The sequence below is a fragment of the Salvelinus alpinus genome, chromosome 27 (genome assembly GCF_045679555.1).
Source record: "Salvelinus alpinus chromosome 27, SLU_Salpinus.1, whole genome shotgun sequence".
In the NCBI taxonomy this organism is placed as follows: Eukaryota; Metazoa; Chordata; class Actinopteri; order Salmoniformes; family Salmonidae; genus Salvelinus; species Salvelinus alpinus.
Window position 1 is genome coordinate 34411486 of NC_092112.1, and position 20360 is coordinate 34431845.

General features: G+C 43.9%; 1 protein-coding gene across 2 annotated transcripts in view; it reads left to right on the plus strand.

Annotated features, from left to right (window-relative positions):
- Window positions 1-20349, plus strand: part of jag2b (jagged canonical Notch ligand 2b) — a 97060-nt gene extending 76711 nt beyond the window's left edge. For both annotated transcript variants that reach the window (XM_071370400.1, XM_071370401.1), the window contains 7 exons: window positions 386-471; window positions 5863-5976; window positions 6167-6282; window positions 6460-6735; window positions 6873-7004; window positions 17036-17186; window positions 17944-20349. In XM_071370400.1, the coding sequence (XP_071226501.1) occupies window positions 386-471; window positions 5863-5976; window positions 6167-6282; window positions 6460-6735; window positions 6873-7004; window positions 17036-17186; window positions 17944-18455 (1387 nt within the window). In that variant the 3' untranslated portion in view covers window positions 18456-20349. The remainder of the gene's footprint in view (window positions 1-385; window positions 472-5862; window positions 5977-6166; window positions 6283-6459; window positions 6736-6872; window positions 7005-17035; window positions 17187-17943) is intronic.
- The last annotated feature ends 11 nt before the right edge of the window (window positions 20350-20360 follow it).

Here is a 20360-nt window from a genome sequence, read left to right on the forward strand (position 1 = left end):
CTGGGGGCCTTAAATGAGTCCCCCCACCTCCCCCATAGAGGGACAACGGGGGAGCAACCTCTCCTCCACCTCCCCTTCTCTTCTCCTGCCCTCCCCTCCATTCTTCACTGCTGACCTAGGGAGCACAAGAGGGGGACGGAGGAGTGAAGGGGTTGGATTGATGGGTGGGGGGTAGATATTAGCATTTAAAAGGTGTGTATTGATGAGCAGAATTTAGCCTTTGTGACTTGGAACCCAACACACACACTCGCACTCTCTCCTCTTTGCTGTTATGTGTGAAATGAGTCAAGACGGGTGCGCTCTCTTTTGGCCTGTCTAACATCACGCTCACTGTTCTCTCACTTTCTCTTCCCTCTTTCTTTTTCCCCTCCCTCATTCTTTACAGCTACAACGGTGGTATCTGTGTGGACGGTGTCAACTGGTTTCGGTGCGAGTGTGCCCCCGGGTTCGCCGGACCGGACTGTCGTATCAGTAAGTCACAATACGGTTATCCAAATCATCTTGGAGCGAACACGCTGCTTATGCTCATTGAAATGTCCAGTGTAGCAGGCCTTTGACTCTCACACACACCATGTATCAACTACCCGAGCTGTCGGACACCACAAACGTAACCATGACAACGACAGAAAGAACAGGGGCCATAGGAAAGGTGGGCGACACGTCCCTTTGACCTATAGGGGAGTAGAGGTCATCCTTCCTCTTTCCCTCCCTCAGCGCGCGCACACACACAGACGCACACATACATACTCTCACACACACGCAAACTAGCTTTCTCTGTCTTTCAGGCACACGCGCACGCACATAAACTGAGTAGATTAATTATTCAATGACCCTGAAATTCCTATCTCCTCTCTCGCCTTTGTCAGATGGCTAGCGGTTGTCTTTCATTCAGACTTTTACACAGTCTTTCTCACACTGGCTAGGCGTAAGATCAGATGCTCTTCTAACATTGTGGTATATTGGACATCCAAATAACCAAGAAACTGTTAGAATTTAGTCAGCGTTAAAGAGTGACTGCCCCTAAAAAGCATCTTCTCGTTTTGAAAACTGCCAATGTGGCATGAATATGAGTCAAACATTTATTATAGTGTCAAAATTAACTACAACGTTTAAATAGGAACATTTTGGTCATAAAGTCAGATTTACGAGATGATAGGAAAACATCGTATATCATGGAATGAAGGGTACTGTAACATTTTTCCTTTGGTTGGTTTTATTTGAATCCTGCCCACAGCTGATAGGTCCCAAATGATCATCAATTCGATCTAATAGTAATGCCCATGGTTAATTTTGTTTGACATTCGATATCCCTATGGTGCTGGTTGGGGACCATCAGTTAATTACCCCACGTACATGGGACAATATTTTAAAGTCAATAGCTCCAAATTTCAATGACTTAAGCATTTAATGAGTAACAACATGTAAATATTGTCCCGTTTACATTGTGTAATTTATTGACTCTCCCTAACTAGCCTCAGATGGGCTTTCCAATATCAAACCAACTTTGCCATTGTTGATCTGCAGCCAGCTGAAGATAATTGGCGAAAGAAGTTGGCTAGCACTAGCTAGCCAATGCGACTTTAAGACTCAAGACTTGGTTAAACTGTCAAGTTATCTAGAATGGTGAATGACTGTGTACTGTTTTGGCAGAATGAATGTAGAAACGCATGCTACATCGCATTGCTCGCCCAAATATTTATATATTCTTAATTCCTTTACTTTAGATGTGTGTATTGTTGTGAAATTATTAGGTATTACTGCAATGTTGGAGCTAGAAACACAAGCATTTCGCTACACCCGCAATAACATCTGCTAAACACATGTACAGTTGAAGTCAGATGTTTACATACACATTAGCCAAATACATTTAAACTCAGTTTTTCACAATTCCTGACATTAAATCCAAGTTAAAATTCCCTGTTTTAGGTCAGTTAGGATCACCACTTTATTTTAAGAATGTGAAATGTCATAATAGTAGTAATTTTTGTTTCTTTCATCACATTCTCATTGGGTCAGAAGTTTATATACGCTCAATTAGTATTTGTTAGCATTGCCTTTTTAAATTGTTTAACTTGCGTCAAATGTTTTGGGTAGCCTTCCACAATCTTCCCACAATAAGTTGGGTGAATTTTGGCCCATTCCTCCTGACAGAGCTGGTGTAACTGAGTCAGGTTTGTAGGCCTCCTTGCTCGCACACACTTTTTCAGTTCTGACCAAACATTTTCTATAGGATTGAGGTCAGGGCTTTGTGATGGCCACTCCAATACCTTGACTTTGTTGTCCTTAAGCCATTTTGCCACAACTTTGGAAGTATGCTTGGGGTATTTTTCCATTTGGAAGACCCATTTGCGACCAAGCTTTAACTTTTTGACTGATGGCTCGAGATGTTGCTTCAATACATTCACATAATTTTCCTCGCTAATGATGCCATCTATTTTGTGAAGTGCACCAGTCCCTCCTGTCGCAAAGCACCCCCACAACATGATGCTGCCACCCCCGTGCTTCACGGTTGGGATGGTGGTCTTTGGCTTGCAAGCCTCCCCCTTTTTCCTCCAAACATAACGATGGTCATTATGGCCAAACAGTTCTATTTTTGTTTCATCAGAACAGAGGACATTTCTTCAAAAAGTACAATCTTTGTCCCCATGAGCAGTTGCAATCCGTAGTCTGGCTTTTTTATGGCAGTTTTGGAGCAGTTGCTTCTTCCTTGCTGAGCGGCCTTTCAGGTTATGTCGATATAAAACTCGTTTTACTGTGGATTTAGATACCTTTGTACCTGTTTCCTCCAGCATTTTCACAAGGTCCTTTGCTGTTGTTCTGGGATTGATTTGCACTTTTCGCACCAAAGTACATTCATCTCTAGGAGACAGAACGCGTCTCCTTCCTGAGCGGTATGCCTGCGTGCTACCATGGTGTTTATACTTGCGTACTATTGTTTGTACAGATGAACGTGGTACCTTCAAGTATTTGGAAATTGCTCCCAAGGATGAACCAGACTTGTGGAGGTCTAAAATTTTTGGAGGTCTTGGCTGATTTTCTTTTGATTTTCACATTATACTTCTCACAGTTATAAGATAGGCCTTGAAATACATCCACAGGTACACCTCCAATTGACTCAAATGTCAATTAGCCAATCATAATCCAAAGCCATGACATCATTTTTGGGAATTTTCCAAGCGGTTTAAAGGCACAGTCAATTTACTGTATGTAAACTTCTGACCCACTGGAATTGTGATACAGTGAAATAATCTGTCTGTAAACAATTGTTGGAAAAATGACTTGTCATGCACAAAGTAGATGTCCAGACCAACTTGCCAAAACTATAGGTTGTTAACAAGAAATTTGTGGAGTGGTTGAAAAACTAGTTTTAATGACTCCAACCTAAGTGTATGTAAACTTACGACTTCAACTGTATGTGACAAATAAAAATATTTTATTTATTTCAGCCCCCTTTTAACCGTCCTTTAAAAGTGCCTTGTCTCAATGGTACGTACCCACCTAAAATCTGCCGTCAAAACAATGTTTAATTTGTCGGCACTAATCTCTTATGGACAGACCTATGTAAACAGAACTAACCTCAGCAAATAAAGAAACTTCCCATTTTCAGTACCATGTCTTTCAAATGTAAATCATAAAAACCAAAACTTCACAGATCTTCATTGTAAAGAGTTTAAACACTGTTTGCCATGCTTGTTCAATGAACCATAAACAATTAGTGAACATGCACCTGTGGAACGGTCGTTAAGACACTAACAGCTTACAGACGGTAGGCAATTAAGGTCACAGTTATGAAAACTTAGGACACTAAAGAGGCCTTTCTACTGACTCGGTGTGGCCAGGGCAATAAATTGCAATGTCCGTACTATGAGATGCATAAGACAGCATTACAGGACGGACAGCTGATCGTCCTCGCAGTGGCAGACCACGTGTAACACCTGCACAGGATCGGTACATCCGAACATCACAACTGCGGTACAGGACGGCAACGACTGCCCGAATTAACACCAGGAACGCACAATCCCTCCAGTGCTCAAACTGTCCGTAATAGGCTGAGAGAAGCTAGACTGAGGGCTTGTAGGCCTGTTGTAAGGCAGGTCCTCACCAGACATCACCGGCAACAACGTCGCCTATGGGCACAAACCCACCGTCGCTGGACCAGACAGGACTGGCAAAAAGTGCCCTTCACTGACGAGTCGCGGTTTTGTCTCACCAGGGGTGATGGTCGGATTTGCGTTTATCGTCGAAGGAATGAGCGTTACACCGAGGCCTGTACTCTGGAGGGGGATGGAGGTGGAGGGTCCGTCTGGGGCGGTGTGTCACAGCATCATCGGACTGAGCTTGTTGTCATTGCAGGCAATCTCAATGCTGTGCGTTACATGGAAGACATCCTCCTCCCTCATGTGGTACCCTTCCTGCAGGCTCACCCTGACATGACCCTCTAGCATGACAATGCCATACTGCTTGTTCTATGTGTGATTTCATGCAAGACAGGAATGTCAGTGTTCTGCCATGGCCAGCGACGAGCCCGGATCTCAATCCCATTGAGCACGTCTGGGACCTGTTGGATCGGAGGGTGAGGGCTAGGGCCATTACCTGCAGAAATGTCCGGGAACTTGCAGGTGCCTTGGTGGAAGAGTGGGGTAACATCTCACCGCAATAACTGTCATATCTGGTGCAGTCCATGAGGAGTTGCACTGCAGTACTTAATGCAGCTGGTGGCCACACCAGATACTGACTGACTTTTGATTTTGACCCCCCCCCTTGTTCAGGGACACATTATTCCATTTGTTAGTCACCTGTCTGTGGAACTTGTTCAGTTTGTCTGAATCTTGTGTTTTTACAAATATTTCCACATGTTAAGTTTGAAAACAAACGCAGTTGACAGTGAGAGGACGTTTCTTTTTTTGTTGAGTTTACTACCATAGAATCTGAATGGAATTGAATGCGAGAACTAGCAGCAGTAGTTCCAGTGTTTGTGTTTTTCGTCACAGGTTATTTGGACAAATTATGATTTTGTAGGTGTTAGTCTGATTCAAATTTCAGGAGGGTAAATTTGGCTCATAACTTGCAAGGAGAGGGTGGAGCTACTCGTTCCTGTTCTGCTCCTTGTTCTAGCATCTCTTAATCCCTTCTCTTAACACGAGGGTTAACCGAGTACTTCAAACCGACACGAAACGTTTGTACCTTAGTTGCACAAACTTTCTATCAATCTCACATAGTGTTTCCAGAGTCGAGTGGTTAACACTTCCGGCAAGCACATATATACATGCCTCCCCACCGGATACCGTGGTTCAATCGGTCTCCATCCTTCCTCTCCCCATCTGTTTCATGCCTGTCTAAGAAAGCATAAAAACACTTCTGTAAAACCTCCCTAGTGGCACAGCGGTCTAAGGCAGTGCTTGAGGCGTCACTACAGACCCGGGTTTGATCCCAGGCTGTGTCACACCCGGCCGTGACCGGGAGTCCCATAGGGCGGCGCACAATTGGCACAGCTTCGTGAGGGTTTGGCCGGGGAGGCTTTACTTGGCTCATCGTGTTCAAGTTACTCCTTGTGGCAGGCCGGGCGCCTGCAGGCTGACTTCAGTCAGCAGTAGAACGTTGTTTCCTTTGACACATTGGTGCAGCTGGCTTCCGGGTTTAGTGGGCGAGTGTTAAGAAGCCATGTTTTGCTGGTCATGTTTCGTGGTCAAATGACTCGATCTTCGCCTCTCCCGAGCCCGTTGGGGAGTTGCAGCGATGATACAAGATCGGATTTGGATCCCAATTGCATATCACGGAATTGGGGAGGAAAAGGGGGGTTAAAATACAAAAAAGAAATCTATTATAATAATAATAATCTCCCTTCCTCATCTTCTCGTTCAGATATAGATGAGTGCCAGTCGTCTCCCTGTGCGTATGGCGCCACCTGCGTGGATGAGATCAACGGCTTCCGCTGCGTCTGCCCACTGGGGCGAACGGGCCCACAGTGCCAAGAGTGTGAGTCTCACTCCCCCCTCGTGACACACACACACATGCGCGCACGAGGATGAGTGTCACTTCATTAGAGAATCAAGGCCTTCATGTCTTGTTATGGCAACATGCTCTTACTGTCTTCCTAGACACAATTGACCTTAGCCTCTGAGTTTTCAGTTAATTGACAGCAGTGTGTTACTGTGCGCGTTTGTAGTTATAGGTATCGGGAAGAGCTGCCACTATGCCGGCCTGCAGTTCCTTCATGGCAGTCGCTGGGAAGAGGAGTGCAACAACTGCCACTGTGTCGATGGCAAAGTGGCGTGTACCAAGGTGAGTGTACTCTCGCACCTAATTCACACATGCACATCGCGCCCGCACACACACTCACTCCTAATAAATTAAACAAATTGGGACTTATATACCTGGAGCGTAAAACACTGAAACTGGGCCTCTTATTGGTCCACAGGCTTGTGGTTGACCCCTCCCTCTGACCTTTGACCCCCACAGGTCCTCTGCGGGCGGCGGCCGTGCCTTCTCCCAGGGTCGCCAAAGTCAACGGGTGATGAATGTGCCCAGGCGGGCCCAGGTGGGCGCGTGTGCCAGGAGCACAGCTACCTCGCCTGCTTCTCGCCCCCCTGCCACCATTGGGGGGTGTGCTCGTCCTCCTCGGGCAGTGGTGAGCCCACACACCACGACCACACCAAGTGCCAGCCCAACAGTGGGCACCTGGACAACAACTGTGCCCGCATCACACTCATCTTCAACCGGGCCAAAGTGCCAGTGGTGAGTGTCTTATCTTTGTACACATCGATGTTTGATGTTATCACATAGAATGGAAGTACCAGCTTTATAGGAAGCCCTGTGGTGCAAGTTGCTTTCCTCCTACATTCACAAATTGTGTATCTGTGTGTTATCTCCAGGGCACGACGGTGGAGAACATCTGTTCAGAGCTGAGGTACCTGCCTGCCACCCGATCCCTGGCCAAAGACCACGCCCTCCTTGTGCTGTGTGACCTCTCCTACACCAATCAGGATGCTGTGGAAGTTGCCATAGTAAGTCCGCTCCTCTGGCTAGCCAATCGAAATCAATTCCTCATCTCTGGGACTTCCATCATTAGGGACGAATCCTAACTGTAGGTTGTTGTGCTTTTCTGACATTTTGGTAAATCATGCATTGATGTCAAATAGAAGATTCATGCAGGGGCGCTACTTTGGTTTTAGAAGTGAGGGGGACGGCTTGGTCTGATGGTCCTCCCAATTTTTGGGGCATCTAATGCTCATTTCCTGAATTTCTACGCAATCTATTATGATGCGTGGCCCTTCTAGCCGTCTCTATTTAGAACAACAAAAAGTAAGCAAAAATGCCACAGTCATCAAGCTAGATGAGACCATTATTAAATATGAGAGATAGCAGAGAGAGAGCTTGCAAAGTTCTGTCATACTTTCCAGGTCTATGCCCAAACAGTTTGAGCTTCTAATTTTAAAAATCAATCTCAAGAAATGTCTCTCACTGTTGCCGCCTGTTATAGACCCCCCTCAGCTCCCAGCTGTGCCCTGGACACCATATGTGAATTGATTGCCCCCCATCTGTCTTCAGAGTTCGTTCTGTTAGGTGACCTAAACTGGGATATGCTTAACACCCCAAGCTAGATCTCAATCTCACACAAATGATCAAGAAACCTACCAGGTACAACCCTAAATCTGTAAACATGGGCACCCTCATAGCTATTATCCTGACCAACTTGCCCTCCAAATACACCTCTGCTGTTTTCAATCAGGATATCAGCGATCACTGCCTCATTGCCTGCGTCCGTAATGGGTCTGCGGTCAAACGACCACCCCTCATCACTGTCAAACGCTCCCTAAAACACTTCTGCGAGCAGGCCTTTCTAATCGACCTGGCCCGGGTATCCTGGAAGGATATTGACCACATCCCGCCAGTCGAGGATGCCTGGTCGTTATTTAAAAGTAATTTCCTCACCATCTAAAATAAGCATACCCCTTTCAAAAAATGTAGTACTAAGAACAGATATAGCCCTTGGTTCACTCCAGACCTGACTGCCATTGACCAGCACAAAAACATCCTCTGGCGGACTGCAATAGCATCGAATAGTCCCCGCGATGTGCAACTGTTCAGGGAAGTCAGGAACCAATACACAGTCAGTCAGGAAAGCAAAGGCTAGCTTTTTCAATCAGAAATTTGCATCCTGTAGCTCTAACTCCAAAAAGTTTTGGGACACTGAAGTCCATGGAGAATAAGAGCACCTCCTCCAAGCTGCCCACTGCACTGAGGCTAGGAAACACTGTCACCACCGATAAATCCATGATAATCAAACATTTCAATAAGCATTTCTTTACGGCTGGCCATGCTTTCCTCCTGGCTACCCCAACCCCGGCCAACAGCTCCGCACCCCCCGCAGCTACTTGCCCGAGCCTCCCCAGCTTCTCCGTCACCCAAATCCAGATAGCAGATGTTCTGAAAGAGCTGCAAAACCTGGATCCGTACAAATCAGCTGGGCTAGACAATCTGGACCCTCTCTTTCTAAAATTATCCGCCACCATTGTTGCAACGCCTATTACCAGTCTGTTCAACCTCTCTTTTGTATCGTCCCGAGATCCCTAAAGATTGGAAAGCTGCCGTGGTCATCTCCCTCTTCAAACGGGGAGACACTCTAGACCCAAACTGTTATAGACCTATATCCATCTTGCCCTGCCTTTCTCTAAAGTCTTTGAAAGCCAAGTTAATAAACAGATCACTGACCATTTCGAATCCCACCGTACCTTCTCCGCTATGCAATCCGGTTTCCGAGCTGGTCATGGGTGCACCTCAGCCACGCTCAAGCTACTAAACGATATCACCGCAATCGATAAAAGACAGTACTGTGCAGCCGTCTTCATCGACCTGGCCAAGGCTTTTGACTCTATCAATCACCGTATTCTTATCGGCAGACTCAATAGCCTTGGTTTCTCAAATGACTGCCTCGCCTGCAGACAGAGTTCAGTGTGTCAAATTGGAGGGCCTGCTGTCCGGACCTCTGGCAGTCTCTATGGGGGTGCCACAGGGTTCAATTATCGGGCCGACTCTTTTCTCTGTGTATATCAACGATGTTGCTCTTGCTGCGGGTAATTCCCTGATCCACCTCTACGCAGACGACACCATTCTGTATACATCTGGCCCTTCTTTGGACACTATGTTAACTAACATCCAGATGAGCTTCAATGCCATACAACTCTCCTTCCGCGGCCTCCAACTGCTCTTAAACGCTAGTAAAACCAAATGCATGCTTTTCAACTGTTCGCTGCCCGCACCCGCTTGCCCGACTAGCATCACTATTCTGGACGGTTCTAACCTAGAATACGTGGACAACTACAAATACCTAGGTGTCTGGCTAGACTGTTAAACTCTCCTTCCAGACTTATATCAAACATCTCCAATACAAAATCAAATCTAGAATCGGCTTTCTATTTCGCAACAATGCCTCCTTCACTCACGCCGCAAAACTGACTATCCTACTGATCCTCGACTTCGGCGATGTCATCTACAAAATAGCTTCCAATACTGTACTCAGCAAATTGGATGTGGTCTATCACAGTGCCGTCCGTTTTGTTACCAAAGCTCCTTATACCACCCACCACTGCGACCTGTATGCTCTAGTCGGTTGGGCCTCGCTACATATTCGTCGCCAGACGCACTGGCTCCAGGTCATCTATAAGTCTATGCTCGGTAAAGCTCCGCCTTATCTCAGCTCACTGGTCACGATAACGACACCCACCCGTAGCACGCGCTCCAGCAGATATATCTCACTGGTCATCCCTAAAGCCAACACCTCCTTTGGCCGCCTTCCAGTTCTCTGCTGCCAGGGACTGGAACGAATTGCAAAAATCGCTGAAGCAGGAGACTTACAATTTCCCTCACTAACTTTAAACATCAGCTATCTGAGCTGCTAACTGATCGTTGTACGTAGTCCATCTGTAAATAGCCCACCCAATCTACCTACCTCATCCCCCATATTGTTTTTATTTACTTTGCTGCTCTTTTGCACATCAGAATCACTACTTACACACCATCTGCTCATCTATCACTTCAGTGTTAATCTGCTAAATTGTAATTACTTTGCTACTATGGCCTATTTATTGCCTTACCACCTCATGCCATTTGCACACACTGTATATAGACTTCCTTTTTTCTATTGTGTTATTGACTGTATGCTTGTTTATTCCATGTGTAACTGTTTCTGTCGCGCTGCTTTATTTTGGCCAGGTTGCAGTTGTAAATGAGAACTTATTCTCAACTAGCTTACCTGGTTAGATAAAGGTGAAATAATTTTTTTAAATTAAATATTTGTCAGTGATAAGACTGAACTAGATCAATGATAATTCAATAATCAATATTGTGTTAATCCTTTAACCAATTGCATCACAAGTGAACAGCTCTTACAAATAAAGTATAAAGACCTAACTTTTGATTGTCTTTATGACATCCTCTATATCAAATTTCAGCCAACCCGAGCCGCCTGCACGCCGACCCTCACCAGTCTAGTCAATAACTCGACTCTCTCTCCAACACAACTTCCTTCTCATCTTTTTTTGGGCTGTATCAAGGGAAGGGTTTGGAAATCATAAGTTTAATAAAAACACACATTCACCTACACATTAACACACAGAAACAGTATATTCTCCATATAATTCATATCATAGGCCTTAATAATACTGTAAAGCTCTTTGTAATTGCACACACTATAGCTGGGTCCACGGCCCTGCAGCGCCCCACCCAACTTAGCTTTAGGATAGGCCAGAGAGACTACCATCAGTACAGCAGACCCCCAGAGCCAGGACTGAGCAGCACAGCAGCTAGGGATTGCCTAAATAGCTGTCTTCCCTGACATGGGCATGTTTTCAATACAGACTTCTTTTGTTGTACAGTATTCCATACAAAGCATCAGACCTTATGAAAGTTGCACAGTATACCCTTCATCTTGTAATCAATCAAATCTAGTGATAAATAACTTGACATTTCTGCCATCCATTGTGACTTTGTTGGAGGATAACCAACCTTACACTTAATGGCAAAGCATTTCTTAGCCGCTATGAATGCTAGGTAACAGTTTCTTCTGATAAGTCTCCAGTATCAACAATTCCAAGCATACAAAAACAGGGACATGCTGAGATAAAAGAACATAGTCTTTGCCAGAATTCAGCCAGCCATCAGAACACCATAATATATGCAAATATGTCCCCTTTTTGTGTTTTACACCTCCAGCAGAATTACATTTCTGAGTGTATGATATTCAGTTTAACTGGCATATATAGTACGTTCTATGGATGGTCTTAAACTGCAGTAAGTTATATCTGAGATTATATGAGCATTACTCGGCATTCTAACATCTGTATACATTCATCAATAGCATCTCCCAGGTCTTCGTCACATTTTTGTTTTACATATTTTGTGTCATGGAAATCAGCTTTAGAGATTTGTCAGACTCATTAAAACTATTTTAAGGCTTTGAAGCTTCTTGCTTGTCCAGTGTTTGCTGCACTGAGATGAGTGGAGTGTTGTGTACTGACTGTGCACCATGACATTGAAGCCTGTAGACTTGTTTATGTGGAAACAATTAGCTAGGGAAACTGACAGATCAATAACGTTAGATTGCTATACTGACTAATTAAATCTCACATTACGTCAGAATATATTGTTCTTCAATTGTTTGGCCGCTGGTTTCATAATTTGATTCAGGTCTAGTGTGATTGAGGCAAAAATAATAGCTAAAGTTAGTGAGCTAGCTAACGGTACATCAAATTTACTTCGGTTGAAATGGGACAAAACAAAAGGCTATAAGACATTTCAATACACACAACAGCTGTTAGATACTGCTACCTGACAGATAGTTCAGCTCTAGCTAACCTCTAGCTGTCTGTGGTAGCTGCTAGTAGTTCATTCACTTCAGTCGAGAGGGGATGAAACAATTGCTAACATAACATGTCCGTTATACTACTAGCTCAGCACTGGGAATAAATACGTTTTTTTTTCTCAAACAGCAGTTACCTTGCCAGCTAGATCAGTCAACTAAAAAGTAGCCAGTTTCTGCTCTGCTTGCTTTTACATCTTGAGAAAAAGCACAACAGACAGCAGCTGCCTCTGTTCATCTCTCCAGTGCTGGTCCTATACACCAGCCTTTCAGAAGCTTTGCCTTCATACAGCCTGTCCGCACACACTGTTATCAGTGTGATCCTAAATCCAGACAGCCTACCCGACCGCTCTGAGGCGTCCACATGGTGCTAAAGCACACCGGTGCAGCTTTTTGTATCACAGTGCAATGATAAAACTTGGAGGGATAAAAAATTCAATTTCAGAATGTGTGGGGGGGTCCATGTCCATCCCCAGTGAAAGGTAAGCCCCTGAATTAATGCGAGAAGCTGAGTTACTTAGGCAGATTCAATAATCTGCATAAAGTGACCACCTGTTGAGGAAAGTTGGCTACATTCAATGGAATAGATGTGATACTCATTGACACCCTCCAAAGCACTGAGATGGCTTATTAAGGGGTTTGGAACTAGCTAATTACAACTGTTCATCCGTTATGTCATTGGCGCTGTGCAGGCAGGCTGTTTGACAGTGGGTACAGGAAAAGCATTGCCAACATGTAAAGTTGGAGCCTCAACCCTTTGATACAAATCTTACCTATCTTTTCTGTTTTATGGTCGGTCATAAACTAACAAACGGAAATCAGATTTCCTTCCTTGCGGCTCAGATCTCCTTGATATTCCCAACCGGCGCACCACGTCCTTGAAGAAAGCTGCCTGGTCTCTAATCGGATTACCTTAAATACATTTGGGAATACCAGGTGGGGCGGAAGATTTTTCCCACACTGTTGGGGATGCAGGGAAATGGTTTGAATAGATCAATAAAAACAATTTTTTATTTAGTAGGGCTTGTCACAATGCTTCTCAGAAAGTTGTAAATTGTGTCTTTTGGAGTGATGCCACACAAATAAAGGTTAATTTAAATCGAGCCAACTCTGAAGAGCTAAGTACCATCACTTATATGTGAATTAAAATTTGGAGCATGTGTGTTGGTTGTAATTCTCCTAGAGAATCTGATGGTATCAAATCACAAGCCAATTACCACAGAACAGGGGGCCCACGTGGCAAGAAAGCGCATGCAGTGTTGAATTTGATGAAATGCAGGCCATATAATAATTTGGTTTCCCCTCCATAAAATGTTTTAGTTAACTGTGCAACTCATCTGATTTGATGGAGACTTGGGCTGTGTCACTCTTTACTCAGCCCCAGGTCTCACCTAAACTGAATGTCACCTTTTTAAAATATTTTTCACTGGTGTGTATTTCTTAACACCAGTAGGCCTATAGGCAATCTTATGAGACTCTTTTCAACATTATTAGAAAGACCAAGGTCTTGGGTTGAAATGGGTTCCCTTTTATCATTATAGCTTATTCCAAAATGGGAATTATTACCTATCAAACACTGTCAACTTGAATAAATCAATGTGGCCTACAGTCTTAGAAATAGCCAGGCTATTGTGATTTTGATTAAACAAAATTTGATATTTTAAGTAACTTTTTATATAATGACCATCTGAGCATAAAGGCTATGATTCTAATTTCCACATGGCTTTACCTAGCTCTCGTGTTCTACATTTCAACAGTTAATGAATATCCTACTCCCATAATTCAAACAAAAAAATTACCCATTTTCACTTTCACCTCGACTCACAAATTCCCCTCACCTCAATGTTTTGAGATTCTGATATGAATTAACAGGTAGATGACCTCTTGCAAAGTAGTCACATTTGAATCTTATTAGGCTACAACCTCTAGATTGGGTGTAACAGACTAAACTATACTGTGAAAAACCACCAACAGTGCCTTCGGAAAGTTTTCAGACCCCTTGACTTTTTAAACATTTTGTTATGTTACAGCCTTATTCTAAAATGTATTTATTTTTTATACTCAAATCTACACACTACACCATAATGACAAAGCGAAAACAGGTTTTCAGATTTTTTGGAGTAAATTTATTAAAAATAAATAACCGAACTTATTTACGTAAGTATTCAGACCCTTTACTATGAGACTTGAAATTGAGCTCAGATGCATCCTGTTTCCATTGATCATCAATCAAGTTGTAGAAACATCTCAAGGGAGTTCACCTGTGGTAATTTCAATTGATTGGACATGATTTGGAATGGCACACCCCTGTCTATATAAGGTTCCACAGTTGACAGTGCGTGTCAGAGCAAAAACCAAGCCATGAGATCAAAGGACCTGGCCGTAGAGCTCCGAGACAGGATTGTGTTGAGGCACAGATCTGGAGTAGTGTACCAAAAAATCTCTGCAGCATTGAAGGTCCCCAAGACCACAGTCGCCTCCATCATTCTTAAATGGAATAGGTTTCGAACCACCAAGATTCTTCCTAGTGCTGGCCGCCTGCCCAAACTGAGCAGTCGGAGGAGAAGTGCCATGGTCAGGGAGTTGACCAAGAACCCAATGGTCACTGACAGAGCTCCAGAGTTCCTCTGTGGAGATGGGAGAACCTTCCAGGAGGACAACCATCTCTGCAGCACTCCACCAATCATGCCTTTATAGTAGAGTGGCCAGACGGAAGCCACTCCTTAGTAAAAGACACATGACAGCCCTCTTGGAGTTTGCCAAAAGGCACCTAAAGACACTGACCATGAGCAACAAGTTTCTCTGGTCTGATGAAACCAAGATTGAACTCTTTGGCCTAAATGCCAAGCGTCACATCTGGAGGAAACCTGGTATCATCCCTACAGTGAAGCATGGAGGCAGCGTCGTGCTTTGGAGATGTTTTTCAGAGACTGGGACACTAGTTAGGATCTGAAGTCTCTGAATGTCCTTTAGTGGTCCAGGCAGAGCCTGGACTTGAACCTGATCAAACATCTCTGGAGAGACCTGAAAATACCTGTACAGCAATGCTCCCCATCCAACCTGACAGAACTTGAGAGGATCTGCAGAGAAGAACGGGAGAAACTCCCCAAATACAGGTGTGCCAAGCTTGTAGCGTCATACCCAAGAAGACTTGAGGCTGCCAAAGCTGCGTCAACAAAGTACTAAGGGTCTGAATACTTCCTGTATGTAAATGTAATATTTCAGTTCTATAAATAATGTATTGCAAAAATGTCAACCTGCTTTTGCTTTGTCATTTTGTGCTATTGTGTGTAGATTGAGGGGAATAAATAAATGTATTCAATTTTAGAATAAGGCTGTAACATAACAAAATGTGTAAAGTCAATGAGTATGAACTTTCCGACTGCTCTGTCCCTTTCCCATCAAACCCAGATGAAAGCTGCCTACTTCACCATGCCGGTAACTTTTTGCCACCTTTTATTTTGTATCTAAAAGGTGTTGCCAGTAACATCCTGTACTTATATTTATTTATAATTTTTGGGGGGTGAAATTCTGCCTTAGGCTTAGTATAAAGCGTGGCAGTAATGCTGAAGCGGCATTTGGCACGCACTTTGCTCTTACGCTCTTGATGGTTGCTAGGCAGCTCCCGTTTGTAGGTTGTTCCAATCCTCGTGGCAGTTCTAAACTTTACGAGGCATGTCACTTTGCCCATCACTTCGCATAGCCCACCACTATGCATGCACTGTTTTCTTAACCGAAACTGGATGGCTCCATAAAGAGTTACTGTGGGAATTAATATCACTGAGTGAAGAAAATATTTTAGTACAGTATGCTATTGCAATTAAAGGCATGTATAAAATTGTCTACTGACACGTGTCATCAAATTGTTATGCTACAATAAATTTGAAGCAATACCTACTCACGACCAAAATCCTGTGACTTGTCTGATAATCAATGTGATTTGTTTCACTGAATCTCCATCTGTAGGCTATAATTGGTCTCTGGGTGGGCAAGTCATCTATCACTGATCAGAAACATTTAGCATGCAATAATGTAGCCTGATATCAAGTGTAGGAGGCTGAGAAATCTAAACAGGAGATTCGCATGCTTTTGAAAGCACTCCCAATTGTAACACCCTACGCCTGCTCCCTAACAAAGGAGTGAGGGTTGGTCAGATCTGGTCATTTCTTTACATGATCGGAATGAGCGGATTCTAATGTTTCTAAAGCACATGCAGGCGCCTACAAGCTCTCAAAAAGGAGAGGGCTTGGGCTCTGTTTGAGAATCACTTTTTTGTTGCATGGGCTCTGTTTAAAAATATCACTTAACGAACTTCTGATTTCATTTGCATGGCGCAGCCATGTAGCCTATAGGCATAGACCAGTAACATAACTAAACTCAATATGCTATTCTATTCTTTAAAATGTTTCTTAGAAGGTGCCTATATGAAGTAAAAAAGGATTTCTTTGTGATGGTGTATATTCAGTAGATTTATTAAAATAGACGCCCACCCACATCGGCCCAGTGTGATGGTGTGATCACAGTGGCTGGTGATGAATCAATCAATACATTGTTGCACAGGACAGGCAGAGATGCGCACATTCCAAAATACCATCCTAATATTAAGAGTCCTGCCACCCGTCCGGCCCCCTTTTTTCCACGTCGTCGGCGCCACCATTCGAACTGGTCTGAATTGCTAGTTGGGTCATGGGCTGGGGGTAATTCCAATGAGTTGGGTCTGGGGTTGTTGTAACTGATTCTGATGGTTGTCTATTGTATTTAATTTGAGCTTAAAGGCCATGGAACAATTCTCTGATTGTATTGGGATAAAGAGTGGGCATTGTCTGGTAACAACTGTGCTGCCTGGGGCTGTATGCATGGAAATGTGTATTGGTGGGGTTACTGTTAAGGTGAGGGGTTTATTATTAACGAAATTGGGGGCATGTGTTTTGGGGGTTTGTGTAAGGGGTTCTTATGATCATTAACCACATTACCGTTTTGGGGTGATTTTAATGTGCCTTGCGTTAAATGATTGGTTTCATTACCCATTACACGTGCACACACACACAGCTCCGTAGACTTAACGACACACGCACAGACACAGGATGATGCCACTCAAGGAGTTTAATCCTGTAAATAAAATGCCACACACACTTCCTCTTTCCTTTTCTCACCCCTTCCCCCTTTACTGTTTTCCAGTCGTTCCAGCCGGATGAGCAGCCGGACCACAGTCTGATCCAAGAGGCGGCCAGCACCATTGTGGGCACGCTGTCTAAGCGTCACAACAGCACAGTCATGCTGGCTGTCATTGAGGTCAAAGTGGAAACGCAGGTCATGCCCCCCACAGTGGGTAAGTAAAATGCCTGAGGTTGACCCCCAGGGCTGTGGTGTTGTAGTCCTTCAATTCCTAATTTTGAGGCTCTGTCTTCCTAAAGGCACTAAGTTTACCTGCTGAAGCCAATTGATTTTATAGCCAAGGTCATAAAAAGTGTCAGCGGCCGTCACCCCGGTCTAGTGATTTCACGTCTCAAAAACAGGACTTAAAAACCCTTGCGTGTTACCTTAATGGGGTGACTCACTAACAACCTCAGTCTGCGCACTTCAACGTGTAGTGCATCCATGTACAGTATTAAATGTCATGAGTCCTTAAGATGACCAACGGCACATAGGGAGAATGGTCTTTCATCCTTGCATTATAACTTGGCTGCCTCAGCTCTACTTAAAGATGCATTATTCAGAAATCACTCCGCTATTTCCTGTTTGCTAAGATTTCAGTTTACGTGACAAAACAAGCAAGTATAGGTTAAAGCATCATTGTACCATCTAAACCTCTGCAAAAATATTGTATTTGCATCTGTTTGAACCGAAAGTGAAAGACGTAAAAATTAAACTTGAGCACGGGAAGCATATAAATAGATCAGATCTACCACTTCATAGACTTCCTTTAATGAGAATGACGGATCTATAACTCACATTTCTATATGAATTTGGTCGACTTGCCCAAATGTTACATATTGCAGCTTTATAATTTTGCTGTGTTTTATGTTGAGCAATCCATATGAACCCAGTTTCTTTTCTCTCTTTCTGTATTTCTCTCTGTGGCGTAGACTACCTTGTGCCCATTCTGTGTGTGGTCTTCTGCGTACTCTGGCTCTTCTGCATCATTGTGTGCGTGTGGTGGACACGCAAGCGGAGAAAAGAGCGCGAGAGGAGGGTGCGCGGCCCCGTCGACGAGAGCGTCAACAACCAGTGGGAGCCCCTGCGGCCCGTTGGAGGACGTCAACAACAACCGCAGCTCAAAGACAACAACGAGGCCCAACAGGAGCGCAAGAAGCTCATGGGCTCCCCCTACAGGATGTGTGATGGAGGGGAGGAAGAGGAAGAGGAAGAGGAGACAGAGGGAGAGATGGAGTTCGAGGAGGAGGATGTAGAAGTGGAAGCAGGCAAGGGGCCCATCTGTAAGTACTCTAAAACCGGGGTGCAGTCCAAAGGGGATGTGATCTGCACTTTGCGGAGTTTGCCCTTAAAAGCACCCATCCGGACCACCACCAAAGACAACCTCTGGAAAAATGTCAACGCCGCCCTGGCTGGCCAAGACGTCAAAGACCATTTTGTATGAACGAACAGGACTCTGAAACGGACTCACTCCACAGCCCCGACCGAGGAAAGATGGGGAGGATCCTATATATTGTACTATTAAAAGAGACGCTTTTCAGTTATTTTGCTGTCGTCTGTAATGATTTGTTTTGGGGGGGGGGCGAATGATAACGCGATGAGGCCGTTTCTTTTTTTTTATGTACAGATGAAGCATATTTGTATTACTTTTGAACGAGGAAAAGTGAGGCCTCGCCTTTGATTGAATTGTACTGTTAAAATGAGTGAAGAAAGCCCAAATGGAGGGGGGGAAATAACCTGTATAAAGACGTTTTTTTTGTTGATAGATTGTGATTTTGTTTAATTGTGAGTGGGCCCTTTTGGTTGAGACTGGGGGGGGAAGGGCTTTTCGGGGGACTCTGTTGACCGCTGCAACAGAGGTTACTGCGGCAACCCACCCATCTCTTTCTTAGCCCGCCGTGCCCGTCTGCAGCCGTCCCGCGCCAGCCTTACCAAGAGCACAGCCTCGAGGGGGAAAGAAACCCCTGTGCCTACTATGTGGCCTTCACATTTTTCGGTTTTCACATCACTTGGTTTTCTAGGCTGAAAGCTCTGTTTAAAGGATTGCAGTATTTGAGTTGGTAGCAAGTGCCTTTCTATGAGCCCTGTAATACTCCATACTACAGCCGAGGATCCCGAGTCTCGCTGCCCAGTTTGACCCATGTGATTACCACTCAAAGGGATAGGTGTGTATCCAGAGAGTCCGCCCTCATAGCAACACCATTTCAAAGGTATTCGATGAAAAAACTAGAAATCTGTACATAGGTGTATATAATAAAGGAGTCGCTGTGTATATTTGAATTTAGTAACTTAAAGACAATTCACTTTTTTCTATTATTATTTTAATTTTTTTTACAATGCCATTCCTTTTATTTATGCCAGTTGACAAAGGCAGGTTTTATAACAGTTCAAAGGAGAATATACAGCGTCCCACAGTCAAGAGCATTTGCGTTAAGGTGCCCCTTATAAAGGACTTATGACGGGTTGCAAGTAGTTCATTAACTCCTGTTATTTCCTTAACATATGTTATACATCCTCAATCCACATTTACAGGGTAGTGGTTGTAATGTATTGAATGGTGACTGTTGTTTTAGTGCTTGCCAGATAGTGAGCAAATGGGTGAAATCATAATATACCCAGATCTGCTCCTGATTATTACGGGTGCCACCAAATCATCCTGGGAAATGTAACTGTGATGACCAGGGTTCTAAATAATGTCTGATGGGAACCAGGGTCTGTGTGAAGGATTGATAACAGCCCTCTATTTGGCAAGCACTACCACAATGATTTATGAACGTTATTTAGGTATCTATTCAATACTGCCAGTTTGTAAACTAGTGTAAAAACTCCCCAAGTTGTAAAGCCTTTATAGAGGGTTCCTTAATGTAAAGTTATATTTATCTAATCAACGGTCATCTTTTTGTTGGTTTGTTTATTAAGGAAAGTATCTCTTAAAAATTGCGTGGTGTATCGTGGCGTGTTTTGTTCGCCTCAGTAAAGCTCTCTCCCCTGTTTCACTCTGCTGTCAATGGAGTTTTCTGGAAAAATAGCGATGGACGTTCCTAACCTGTGGCAAGACTAGTTTGTCAAACCATGTGAAAAATACTGTATTGTTCGCATCCGCTTTTAGCCTGCTCTGGTTCAAGGCTTCAATGAAGGGAACACATTTTGCTTTTATAATGCAGTTGTGTTTTGAGGTACCAACTCAATCCAAAAGGATTTACCTCAGAAGTTGGCAAATTACAGATGTTTTCTTTTGTTTTTCTGTTCTCTTTTGCCCTTCAAATTCATGTTAACGTCTCAAACAGCCATGTTTCCTCAAATGGCACACAGCAAAATAAAGAATTTAAAACTCCTAATACCTGGTAAA